Source organism: Apostichopus japonicus, chromosome 22, assembly GCF_037975245.1.
Source record: "Apostichopus japonicus isolate 1M-3 chromosome 22, ASM3797524v1, whole genome shotgun sequence".
Lineage (NCBI taxonomy): Eukaryota > Metazoa > Echinodermata > Holothuroidea > Aspidochirotida > Stichopodidae > Apostichopus > Apostichopus japonicus.
Genome location: NC_092582.1, coordinates 4,611,455 through 4,625,115, shown reverse-complemented (window position 1 = coordinate 4,625,115; position 13,661 = coordinate 4,611,455). Strand labels below are relative to the sequence as shown.

Here is a 13,661-nt window from a genome sequence, read left to right as displayed (position 1 = left end):
AGCCTATCATATTTGATTTGGCTGCTGACATGTTCACTGTAATAAGCAGCATGAGATGGGGCTTACATTGCCAACATTAAAAATAGTTATTCTTTAACCTGTCTCCTGAGTTATCTGTACTATGTTTGGGATGTCCACTGTTTAAGTACTACCCGAATCAGTACCAAGGGAGGATATGATATGAAAAGAGCTGCATATTTAGTTATATGATATGTGAAAGGCTGCATATTAGTTATATGATATGAAAAGAGCTGCATATTTAGTTATATGATATGTGAAAGGCTGCATATTAGTTATATGATATGAAAAGAGCTGCATATTTAGTTATATGATATGTGAAAGGCTGCATATTTAGTTATATGATATGTGAAAGGCTGCATATTAGTTATATGATATGTGAAGAGCTGCATATTAGTTATATGATATGAAAAGAGCTGCATATTTAGTTATATGATATGTGAAAAGCTGCATATTAGTTATATGATATGTGAAAGGCTGCATATTAGTTATATGATATGTGAAGAGCTGCATATTAGCTATGAACTATTTGAAGAGCTGCATATTAGTAACATGGAAACAGCATCTAAAGTTGTTGCATATTAGTTATATGATATGTTAAGCATGGCATATTAGTTATATGATATTGAAAAAGTTGCATGGGAGTAATATGCCATGTAAAGTGTGGCATTTTAGCCATATGCTATGTAAAGAGTGGCATGTGAATTACATGCTTTTTAAAGAGTTGCATAGTAGTATTATGTTATGTGAAGAACTTACTGTACATTAGTTATATGCTATGTACAGAGCTGCGGGTTTTGCGATGTGCTATGTAAAGTGTGGCATGTGAGATACATGCTATGTAAATTGTGGCATGTTAGTTATATGCTATGTAAAGAGTGGCATGTGACTTACATGCTAGGTAAAGAGTTGCATGGTAGTATTATGTTATGTGAAGAACTGTACATTAGTTATATGCTATGTACAGAGCTGCATTTTAGTAATGTGCTTTGTAAAATATGGCATGTGAGATACATGCTATGTAAAGAGTTTCATATTAGTTATAAGTTATGTAAAAAGTGACGTGTGAGTTACATGCTTTGTGAAGAGTTGCATAGTGGTATAATGTTATGTGAAGAACTGTACATTAATTATGTGCTATGTGAAGAGTTCATATTAGTTATATGCTATGTACAGAGCTGCATTTTTAGCGATGTGCTATGTAAAGTGTGGCATGTGAGGTACATGCTATGTACACAGTTGCATTTTAGCAATGTGCTATGTAAAGTGTGGCATGTGAGTTACATGCTATGTAAAGAAATGGATTTCAGTTATATGCTATGTAAAGAGCTTATTATTATGGGAACTATGACACAACCCACCTTCAGATTCAATAAAAAAACGTTGTGTTTAGCAGGATTTCTTCTTACTGTTGATTGATTCTGCATCAACGTTACTTCATTCATTTCAAACAATCAAGGAATTTGTTTGTATTTTGTCATTTGTAGTAGTAACATTTAACCATATTTACATCAATAAACAATATTTACAAATTAAAATGGAATCGTTAGTTATTTGCTATAATTATCCATCTTTGAATAATTACATAAAAGAAAACAAAAATTTCACATTGTTTGATTTGATAGATCATAGTCATAAAAGCCTTTGTTCTAAAGTAAGTTTAATATTTGTTGTTTACCATAAACTGATATTACAGTGCACTATTTTTCGCTCTGGCCACATGACCTCCTACAGATCTATCCCCACTGGTGTGAAGTAAGGCAAATTTAACCAAGTGACCATCTCAAATAGTTTTTGTCTTGATCTTTAAAATTGTAACTTGATCATTTGTGCTAATCAAGTGTATCAATGATAACAGTGCCAAATGATAAAATCAACTCAAGATATTGCTTAACCCCCAGTAATATACCAGATGCATGTAAGCTATGTTTTTTTTTTAGTTTGGTTTGTCTGAAGAAGTAAGAGAAAGTTTATTTCAGTATGTTCATTTGCTGCTCAGTGAATACAAGAATAGTTAGGACATCTTTAGGTCGGTGGTGGTGTAAGGGGAGAGACAAGTTCCCCCTCCCACACCCCCTACCCATGTTGGCTTCGGTAAGACAAAACTGAAGCTCCTCTGTACATGAAGTGCACTTTATATAGCTTTTTTTATTTGTCCCAGCCCTTCCCAAACTGTTCGCATCCCCTGTTTTCCCCCCTCCCACACTCTGGAAATTCTGTCCCTGGTACTGCTTAATGTTTTATAGTGTTTAAGTGTTCTTTAAAAAAAAGTTGTTAAGGAGATGATTTTTTGGGGGCCTTTTGTTCTTTCGAACTGTTTTACATGTTGATCTATTCCATCCCACCCGTTTTTGACCGTTGATTATGTAAACATTTTAGTGTTTAGGACAATCAGGTCCAGCCTTTTTTATGTGTTCAGATTCAATGATAACGATTTGTGTATAGTATCACTTCATGTTGGTCTGTAAACACAACCAACATGCCTATGCAACCAAAGAACGTAATTTTTTACCTCACATTCCTTATTGTAGTTCTGTAAACGGAAGTGAAAGAAGACAGTTTGCATGCTCAGTCTTACATTGTTTCAGACTTATAAATAAATACAAACATGACAAAAGTACGGTTGGTTTCCATTCTTCACTTACTGTCCGTTTCTTTCCTTTTGGAAGTAGAATTTCCCCCTCTCCTTTTCCCTCCCCCCCCCCCCCACTGTTTCAATTTATTTAGTTTAGCGATTTATTTATTTGATGGCTAAAATTTCTTTACATTTTGTTTGTTTGATTAACAACCAATGGAATCGCAGGGGACTGATAATTTACATGAATTATAATGTGCAGTTTGTGTAACCACCTTTTATTGTAGTTTTTTTTGGGGAGGGGGGAGAGAAGATGTTAAGTGGCCGAAGGGAGGGGTGTCACCTACCTTTTGGGAAATCTTGGTAAAATGGAGTGCGCTTAGATGCAAAATGGTGCAACTCTTGAAACAACATCTAAGAATTTTCGACTGTTTATGTTGTATCGCATATACATTTTATACATTAATATGCTGTACAGTTTTGTGTTTTTTAATAGTTTTTCTACCAGGGGGAGATTGGCGGGGGAGGACAGCCCCTCGCTTTCTTCTTCTGGTGGTGTGGGGCTAAGGTTCCTTCATAGTGACCTCATTAGAGGTCTCTTTTACTATTTGTATGACGTCAGTTAAATGCTACTTTGATAGAGGTTGACGTCATTGAATTGTGTTCAAACTGATGATGCCTAAGAATTGTTCTCAAACTGCTGCATGCTCCTTTAAAGATACCAAACACCTTTACTCCGTGTAATGATTTACGTTTCCGTAGTATGGCAGTTTGAAACTATTTTGAAAGTCATAAATGACGACTGAAAATTGTTTCCTGTCCTTTAAAGTTATCTTTGGCCCCTTTTCAACAGCTGCGATGATTTGAACACAGATATTAAGTCACTCCTCAAACGTCAATGTTCATTTCACTTGTGTATACTTTTCACTTTAAGTCTAGCCATTGCTGAAGAAGATCCTAGGCTGACCGAAAATAAAAATCAGTATTCATGCTTTGTCAATTATTAGTTCTGTCTCTCTTTTGTGTTCTTAATTTCAATCGGAATACAAATATGAAATAAAATAGATATCCAATGTATTTCACTTGGAAGTAAGAATATCGATTATTGTGGTCTAAATTTAAACAGATGGTGGTGGATAGGGAAATCTCTACGTTGGAGCTCACCTGTTTGGGATTCCCGGGTATTTTATTTGTTTTTTGTATACGGTAGTCATTAATCGATTCATCATCAATACAATACGTGTATGTATGACGGAAACTTCCACGTTGGCGTATAGCACACGTTTACCATTTTACTAATTAACAACAGCCGACATTTGTCGTAGATAATCATATCACTTACCGTGCATGGACAGTTATTACACTTACTTTCGGATTGTAAGACCACGTCCAACATAGATTATTTATTGTTTTGAGATAAGCATCAGCCTTTTGCCGTAGGTACCACCTTCCATCGGATCTAAATTCAGAACATTCCGATCAAACCACACAATGTATAATTTAACCAGTAAAGACAAACCTCCACCAACGTTGGGAACAATTATCCGTCATTACGTCAAAAGAGCAGGTCCTTTGGCTTGGATTTTAATCATAGCACTGATAATTTGTCTTTACATGGCTTACACCCGAATCAGAGGTCAACCATACAGTGGACTAGATTCTCAAAGTTTAGTGAAGGAGAGTGGTCATCATGAAGAAGATATTGGACCAAATTTAGCTGTTATGGATCAACCGGACCTTGACTCTTTACCAGGAGGAGGAGGAAAAAATGAGCCAGAGATCGGGGCAGACCACGCAGATGAAGACACAGAGATGAACCGACAAAAGATGAATCAAGACTCCGATGATCAAAGGGAGGAAGATGGAAAAGAAAACGATCTGAAACTTGGGGAAAATGATGTTCAAGAATTAGATATTGGTGATCAGAGGAGGAAAGAAATGGAAGAGGAAATTTTTGACAAACTTAAACAAAATGTCCATATCAACAAGGAGGGAGAGGAGAAGGAGAAACCTAAGATTCCATTTAACGTTCATAACCATGACCTCGACGAAGTGGATGAAGACTACATCATTGCCCAGCAGCACAACAAAGACCCGAATGCGATGCCTGTGCTTCCAAAATTCGACCCAAATAGACATATCCACGGAGCACTGCCAGAAGGAGAAGTATTCTATCCGTTGCCAAAGGTATTCCCTGTAGCTGAGATACTAACACCGAAGGTGGAAGAATGTCCAACGGTTAATCCATTTCTCTTGGTAATTGTTGTGACCCATGCTAATCAGAGTAAGCATCGCAATTCCATCAGGAGGACATGGGGAAAGCCCTCAAACTTTCAGAAAGTTGCCTTAAGGACTGCGATGCCCTGGTGGGTAATTTTCTCCATGGGAACAGAGGATGGTACCGAGGAGTCCATACGAGAGGAGCAGAAGGCTCACGGTGACATCCTCCAAGGAGATTTTGTCGACCATGAGTCGGAAGAAACCAGAAAGACAATGCAGGCCTTTAAATGGATCGCAGAGCATCTGCCAGCATCTTGTAGACCTTCTTTTATCCTGAAGACAGAATGTTCCATTTTTGTGAACACTCCTGTGCTTACCAAATGGATAACGGAGCACTTCTCGCAGAGTTTAGCGACGTACGTCGGTAAACTGATTCGTGATGATGTGCCTATTCGTGATCTTAGGAGTTCACTTTACGTGCCTGAACATGATTATATACGGGACGTCTTCCCGTCTTTTATCCAAGGACCGTCCTACCTGCTCTCGATGGATGTCGTGACTGCCATGGCAGCGCTTTTTCGACAAATCACTCCCATTGCGATGGAGGATGCATATATAGGTTTACTGGCCGAAAAATTGGGACAAGCACCAAAGAATGAAGATAAATTTAAGGTAACTGACAGACCTCAAAATGTATGTCATTATTTGGAAATGATGATGATGAGAGTACGAAAAGCTACGGTTCATCATCAAATATTCAATGTTGTGAATCACCGAGACCCAACCTGCACAGGACCCAGAGATCTTTGAGGTTCTGAAAGAAATTTACAACCAAATTGTAAGTCAAATAGGTATTGCTTCGTGGTTCGTGGATGACGTAATTGCTTAATCTCTCGCTGTGTTGGTTGTAACCGGTTGTGACGTGTCTCAAATGTCTTGACAATGGATCACTTCTTCTGAACCGTTTAAGAGGCGATGCTTTTGGAATGAGATGAATGTGACGTTTATATCAAAGATGTGCACTCGTTAAACCATATAAATCGTTTATCTGTGAATTATTGCATCCGTTACGTGGAATTATATCTTACTAAAGTTGTACTAATACCATAATAACATTTTCATGCCCGTTTCATTAAGTCAAATGAGAGAGATAAAAGATGCTTTGGATATCTTATGCAATATGGCACGTTCCACGTTATCTGCGGTCCAACTCAATGACATTTTTTTGTGACACCACAAACTGCTAGCTTCAATAATGCAACTACTACCACCAAAGAGGAAAACATGTTGGCCCTTCTAGGCTCACAATCGCAGTTTTGGAGTACGATCTTCTTTGGGGTTGCTTTTTTTGTGCTTATTTTTTGCAAACATGGACCAAACCATGTAAACAATTCTGGATTTGAACTCGTAGCCTTGCAACAGTTGTTTATTTCTCTCTCTCCGTACTAACCCTGTCTAGCGTTGAGTTCGATATCTCACATTTCATATTTTTATTTTCTGACAAAACCTTTAAAGTGGAAATTGATTTCTTTTACACTTTCGCACATGTCTTAGAACGTATATAAATATAGAACTGTTCAAGTAATAGGACACCCACATAAAAGACGCAGTAAGTCAACCGTGAAGCTTTTTGAAATTGTGAAATCGATAGTTATGACAATGAATACTAAAATGATATACTTTGGTTACAAAGAACGAAAAAGGAAAGTCGCCAGCAATCACTTATTCCGAACTTGGGGGGGGGGGGGGCTCTCTAATTGATGTATAATTCAGTAAGCTATATGAAGCAGGGAGTCTGTTTTCATTCCCTGATTTGTGCGGGATGACTTTGGCTTTTACTGTTGATATATGCCTTAGTACAACAACAAATGCAGTATAATTTATAGGTGCTATATAGTTAGACTTATATAGCTATTCCGGCCTTTTCAAGTCGGTTGCAGTTAAAGTATGCTGAATATCTGGGATGCTCGCATAAGAAATATTTAAATTAATTGTGACGTCAGCTCCTCAGTCCGGGTCTACATGTTCATGTTAATCCATTGAATTGTCAATTCTATTTATTTATCAAAGTTCAACCGAAGTGGTTTTTCTTAACTTGACACACAAACAACTGTATACACCCATGGATGACATTCAACGCCATTTTGTCTATGATAAATACTGTAATACAATGTAAACATGTTAGTTGGGGTCGGAAAATTCCTATAAATTTGTATTGACATTGTGTTTTGTTTCTGAGGGGCTGAATGATTACTGTTGCATGACCACTCAAATCTAAATATGATATACACACACACATATTTATTTATATATATATATATATATATATATATATATATATATATATATATATATATATATATATATCATTATAATTATTATTTATATTAGATTAACTGAGAGAAGAAACAGTTTAATTTAGGTCTTCATCCATGTTTCCCGTTTTCGTGCACGTACACCACATTTTGTTGCCCGGGCCAGGTTGGCGAAATTACAGTGAAACTGTTATATCAAAATTAATCGTCATATAACTGGTTTTGCTCGATGAGTCATGTGATGTTCATAATCGAACATCACTCATTCTAACTGTAGGATATCTGTGGTTTACAAAATTGTTTGGTTCCCTCTTGTGACTTGTGAGATATAATAACAATTTAATATACAATACACAAACGTATCTATGTCCCACAAATTGAATTGTTGCATTTCTAACTTCCTTGTTCCTTGTTAGATTTTTGATGAACTAAAAGGTAAGCAAGTGTGTTTAAATGGAGGGAGGGGTAACAACCACCCAAGAAATTCAACAATGTTATGATATATATTTATATATTTCCTTACAATTATGCTGAGTGTGAGGAAATTGCTATTACATAAATAGAAAAATGCAAGATAAGGGATTTTATATTCTGAAGACGTCCGATGAAAAGTTATGTTACATCTAAGGTTGAAATTATTGCATTTTATGATCTGTATAAAGCTGTGTTAAGATAAAGCGTTAGGGTGAAACCAAAACTGGGTCACAGGTAACCCTTCCCTATATCCCCCCCCCCCCCTCAAAAGAATGAACTATATAGACAGTGTAACAAAGCTGCAACTGGGAAAAGAAATTTTCTTGCAAATATCGGATTTGACCTATAGATCAAAAATCTCTTTCGTAGTATAACCACCGTGATTTTGGAGGACCTGTCCCTCAACCCGTTCCCCTCCCACTATGTTTCGGAAGAAATTGTAATAGGGTTTTATATTTCGAATCATCTATTGCTATTATGGTACGGTCATGCATTTCGAGATGTAACGATACTTTACGCCCCTCCCATCAGTCCCTCCGTTATCCGCCCCACCAAACCCCATCCCTTTCCTCCTATCGAGGATCCTGTTTAGTATTTTATAGTCACCCAACAGGTAAGAAATATCCCAACCATGAGGTCATCTAATGAATTGTAATTCCAAGTCCGATACCAAATGTAATACAATACTAGTACTGTTTTGTGTACATAAGAAAATGTGATTTACGTGTTTTACGGAAAGGTGATGAAATGATCAATAATATCACACGTTGCGTGTTTAACACGAGATCTATTGATGACGTATAGGTCACATCTGCATAGATTTGACATTATTTAGCATTTATAGATAATATATAGCACAGCAGACAATACACGTTTAACGGGGCACAACTCCATGTATTTGATCTAATTTAAGCGAAGGGGTGGGGTGAGGGGGTGGGATGGTACGGAAGGGGAACCGATGGTCACAAGTGACACGGGGAAGAGACTGGACTGACGTATTCAAGCATTCAGCTAATGAATTATCGAACAATGGTGAAAAATATGCTTCAAACATATTGAAACTTTTGGACCAACAAATTCATTGTAACCCCCCCCCCTCACCTAAACAAATACACTGTAAACATGTAATATTTTGCAGCGTAACAATGGTGTAACCAGCGCTGAGGTGGGAACCTAAGGGGGGGGGCAGAGTTCACTTCTTCATTATTGTATCGCGTAACCCCCCTCCCCCTTCCATCGCCTATGAAATATGTGGCCTTATTCGCCATGCAGCTGTACGTTAGTTGTATTACGAACGCGCTTAAAATATATGTAAATCGACTAAAATCGGGAAGTTTATCGGAAGCTCAGTTAACTCATTTCAATATTGCCCATACTAGTGTGCATGATATACAAAGAAATGTCAGCCACTAGGATAAAAAAAAAATCCCCAAAAACCACGCCCTCTCTCTTACTAGGTTACACACAAGGCCCTGCTATAAACGAATAGTGATATAGCGAATTTGGCAATAATATTTTATAACTCACAATCAGGCTTGATGATGAGAGGGGGGCGTCTTGGGATTACACCCCCAGGGTCCGGGGCACATGGAGGGACCCGGGAAAATATGGGATAAAGAAAAGAGTTTGCTCATTTTCGTAACATACAAATGAAGGAAAAATTAGGAGTTCTACAAAATCGGCACGGTGAATATAACTTTCCCGCGGGACGTACCGGCCATTAACGTCGCTGCTAAATACGGTACCTCGTAATAGAGTTGCAATCTGTTTTGTTCTCGGACATGATGTGACGTATATACTTCATCACATTCTTATCATATTTGCTGTAGCAATAATTCTCTCTTTAATATTGAGAAATACAACCTTCTAGCATTTGAAGTGCGTAGGCTTTCTCGATGATTTTGATGATATCTTGCATGAGTGGTCTTTTCTTTGGATCATCATTCTTGCACATTTCTCCTAAAGTTACCAATAATTCAACGTTTCTGGTAGATCCAATATTAGTTATGATATTCCCGAATGTGACTAAATCATCGCTGATATCATCACGTCCTTCACTGTTTGCTTTACAATCGGATGATAACGGATAGATTTTACCCAAGTCGATTAAAAATGGAGATAATTGTCCTCTTTGATATTGTAACTTAGAGTAATCTAAAGCAAACTCATCTTCAGTGGTATCTCCAAGAGCAAAGAAATGTTGATGTAAGTTTTCGACCAAACGGCTGATGTACAAGGTTACGCACAACCAATCTGCATCCGTTGCTAAGGGGAGTAAAGTTGATTGATATAATTTTAGTGGTTCAGAAAGCATTAAATATCGTGGTGATTCCAGTTCTCCCACGAATCCTTTGACTATTGAAGGCAGCTGATCAGCTCCTGTCGATTGGTGGCAAACTCCGTAAAAGAATGGCACGCCCTCCTGGCCGCCCAAGATTTTAAGGGCAGTAACCTCGTTGATGAAAGCCTAAAAAATATAGAGAGAAAATTTGCCGCCCAATTCGTTTGTATATTTGCATCATTACATTACTTTTTGAAGTTATCATTCATGGATCAATATTCAATCAGTGTGTTGATTTCTGAATTCACAGCGTCTCACAAATTCCGTATTGCTTAAGGTATACCTGTATACCCCCCCCCCCCTACCGTAAGCAGAAGAAGTTGTAACAGATCTACCGTATCTCACCGATAAGGGCGGGGGTGTGCGGAAGTTACTCTGCCAATTGTGAAAGTTTGGACAGAATAGATGTTTCCCACCACCCCAACCTCCACCAGTGCAGTATTCTTGGATACAGGCCTTAAATTCCTCCTTCGCAGACTCACCGTTACTCCTTGTTCTTTGTTATTATCCAGTAGGATTGTTTTCACTGTCACTATCTCAAAGGGTTCCGTTGTTTTGAGTACACGCTTCCGTCTCATCAATTCCTCCTTAATATTGCCCTTCATGTGAACAAGTATGGTTGTGTTGGTAACCTTTTCCAAGTCGTTTATTGATATGACCGGAACCCTTAGTAAACATCTTTGAACATCATTCCGATCCATTGTTCTTTAAAATCACGTGAGTTGGATCGTGCGAACAATAGATAGAAACATGATCGCCTGCAATTGATTTCACAGAAATGTGGTATATACATCTGAGAGGTAAAGAGAATGCAATAGAAGGTGGCGGGTATAGGTAAAGAGAAAAACCAGACTTGCACTATGTATAATAATTCATTTATTTGTTTTATCGCCAATTGTGTACAATGGGGAAGGAAGTCTCCTATAAAGTCTTAAAAAGACTTAACAAGGTAGGAGACTTCCTGGGAGAAAAGAAAAGGAAAAAGTACAAATATATATAATACAGAATATACGTAAGGATTAAATGTACAGTAATAATATCCTAATGATGCTGAGATGGATACGTGAAAAGATTATAAAATACTAGTACGAGTTAATAAATTCCTTTTTCAAATGTCTGGTGAATGTGGGTTTTGAAGTTATAGACTTCAGTTTTTTGGATAGATCATTCCAAATTTGTATTGCATATTGTATGTATGTTATATGTATGACCATATGTATGTATGTATGCAAATTGTATGTATGACCATAGTAACTTGCAAATTGTATGTATGACCAGAGTAACTTTCTGGTAGACTCCTCCTGAGCCATTCTTTCTTATCTTATTGTTATCATTTTGCATTGGTATTCTGTGGTTCAAATAAAGTTCGGTTCAAATAAAGTTCGGATTCAATACGACGATAACTACAATGCTTTCAAATTCGAACCAACAATTTCAAATAAATTAAAGTCAAATATATTTGGTATAATGTGTCACTTTAACCTCTGAAACTTCACTCTAAAGCGAAATGAAGGGTGTTGCTGTTAGTGTGTAACAACTACATTGGAAATCACACCACGTGTTTGCTTCGAATCATTTTCACTTCAAACGTTTCAGCTTCAACTGATGTCATCTCACAAACACGATCGATGTTTTCTCTGGACTTTAACTTCACTAGTTAACATCAATATTGTATATTGTATAGCGTCCATCAAGCATTGAACACTATTAATGTAATAAAAACATTACCATCCCTTCCTGCAGAGATGTACAAATGCAAGCTCATAAATTGCATTAAATGCAGACTATCATCCAGGGAAGAGCCGCTGAAAGTATAATGTTAGCTCCACCCCCTGCGCCCTCAACTATACTGTTAACAGTAACACGTCTCTTCTGAACTCATTGCCTAACAATACTTTTTTTTGTCAACTTCTTCAATTTTATTGTTCATGTCATTTATTTGTAAAATGGGATAGACTAAAAGTTTCTCTATAATAACGCTTGGCAGTATATATACACTTTTATCAGAACTGGATATATTTGATGTTTAAAGCATGAAAATGGTAGAGAGTGGGGGAGGGGGAGGGGAGAGGAGGAGGGAGTGGGCGAGGAAATGGACTGGAGCGAAGGGAGAAGAGAGGAAGGGGGAGGAAGGAAGCGGGACGGGAGGGTGGGCGAACGGGATAGTTGAGGATCTAAGAAGTATTATTTTAGCAGACGAATATATCTTTAATCCCTTCCAAACAGTTCCATTCAGTCACTAAGGGGACTTCGCCCTTCCTCCACCCCATCGACCCCCCCCCCCCCCCCCGTTTCGTCCGGCTACAATGACCTTTAACAAATGTTTTAATGACTTAAACACACAGTGTCTACTTACCGAGCTGATGCAGCATGCACGTTTTATATGTCTCTGCTGCCCACCGTCAACACATCTTGAAGAGGTTCTGGCTGCAAGAATCTGTTACAATCTGTCAATCAGTAATTCTGTATAGTTGACTTGCTGATTATCCCATGCACGTATACAGTCAGGTGATCATGAATTGACAGATTTTACTAATCAAGGCATTAATATTCCTTTCTACAATTCGATAATGTCACTTGACAGTATATGCTAAAGAACAAGACTACAGCATACTTTCATAATTTGTAACGAGGAAATTATAGTTCACTTATCATTTAGTTCATGCCAGGCACGCAAAAAGAAACATGTTTATAATTAGACGAGGAAGGTACCTCATTACAAAATTGTCATCGAATAGTGTACTGTAAATAGTAAATCGAAAGTGAAAACATACATGATTAATAGGCCTACTAGGGAGGGCCTTTTATGGTTGAGTGAAATGTTTATATATATACCGTACCTTTCAATTGCACTACTTCGGTAAAAAGGGTTGTTCTCGTTTGGAATAGGATAAGTATGAATTGAACATTGATACACGTTGCATGATGTTTAGAAGTGGTGCTTCAGTCTAGTGGTTGATACCGACAGAGGTATTCAGTTTCTGCCACGAACAATTTTGAGTTCGCAAATATATATATATTTAAAAAAGTCAAACGAAACTAATTTGAGGCTATATAGTAGCAAAATGACTTTGGTAAATGCTTTTAAATACTCACACAGTTTCAAAAATCTTAACACGTAGAAAGTATTAATGATGCATTGCTGTGATAACCTTCTTCATTTATAAAGGCAAATAGAAACCTTTATTGGGTCTGTGCATTTCCTCATAACTAGTGCCATTTTTGTTTCTCTGAACTAGAAAGATCGTAAAATGAAGGCATGACAAGTTCTGATTTGATCACCTGATAGTGTGACGTCATTGATATTGATCGAATCCAAACTACATTGCTGCTAGTATGCGGCATTGATATTGTTTGGAATATCCTTGGAATATCTATTAGAATGGCATTTATAAACTGATATGTTTAAGTGTTTCTTCAAGTTGTAAAATTGTAACAAACGATTAAAATGAGCCTGCATTAGTTCAATTTCACAAGATTTAAATACCATCAAGCTACTACTGTTTGATTCAATCTATATTATCACTAGGCCTAGGCCTATACTCCTAATTCCAAATGTTAATATTTATATGGGCGGACGACCGCACAGGCTGTTTTCAATTATCATTTGAACAGTTTTAGCATACGTCACATGGTACACTATACATTATGAACAGCAATTGCACTATTAATTTCAGCTCTGCCTTAGGAGGATTAGTCACTCTAGGCTGTAGACGAG

General features: G+C 37.3%; 2 protein-coding genes and 1 long non-coding RNA gene across 3 annotated transcripts; 2 read left to right on the top strand and 1 right to left on the bottom strand.

Moving 5' to 3' along the window:
* Positions 1–423: 423 nt before the first annotated feature.
* Positions 424–2,638, top strand: LOC139963554 (uncharacterized). Its single transcript, XR_011791596.1, has 2 exons — positions 424–1,238; positions 1,299–2,638. It is a non-coding gene; the product is annotated as an uncharacterized lncRNA (long non-coding RNA).
* A 914-nt stretch (positions 2,639–3,552) lies between these two features.
* LOC139963968 (uncharacterized) lies at positions 3,553–6,598 on the top strand. Its single transcript, XM_071965230.1, has one exon. It carries the CDS (start codon positions 4,085–4,087, stop codon positions 5,621–5,623), a length of 1,539 nt encoding a protein of 512 aa, XP_071821331.1. The 5' UTR covers positions 3,553–4,084; the 3' UTR covers positions 5,624–6,598.
* Positions 6,599–8,369: 1,771 nt separating this feature from the next.
* Positions 8,370–13,174, bottom strand: LOC139963967 (uncharacterized). Its single transcript, XM_071965229.1, has 4 exons — positions 13,040–13,174; positions 12,300–12,390; positions 10,426–10,736; positions 8,370–10,069 (listed from the first exon to the last, which is right to left on the bottom strand). Exons 3-4 carry the CDS (start codon positions 10,642–10,644, stop codon positions 9,446–9,448), a joined length of 843 nt encoding a protein of 280 aa, XP_071821330.1. The 5' UTR covers positions 10,645–10,736; positions 12,300–12,390; positions 13,040–13,174; the 3' UTR covers positions 8,370–9,445.
* Between the last annotated feature and the right edge of the window lie 487 nt (positions 13,175–13,661).

What these genes read in the sequence shown, in the direction of transcription:
- LOC139963968 (XM_071965230.1), top strand. Translation starts at nt 4,085, where the DNA reads ATGTATAATTTAACCAGTAAAGACAAACCTCCACCAACGTTGGGAACA.
- LOC139963967 (XM_071965229.1), bottom strand. Translation starts at nt 10,644, where the DNA reads ATGGATCGGAATGATGTTCAAAGATGTTTACTAAGGGTTCCGGTCATA. An exon ending in ACAAAGAACAAGGAGTAACG is followed by an intron (nt 10,070 to 10,425) that starts GTGAGTCTGCGA and finishes TATATTTTTTAG; the next exon opens with GCTTTCATCAACGAGGTTAC.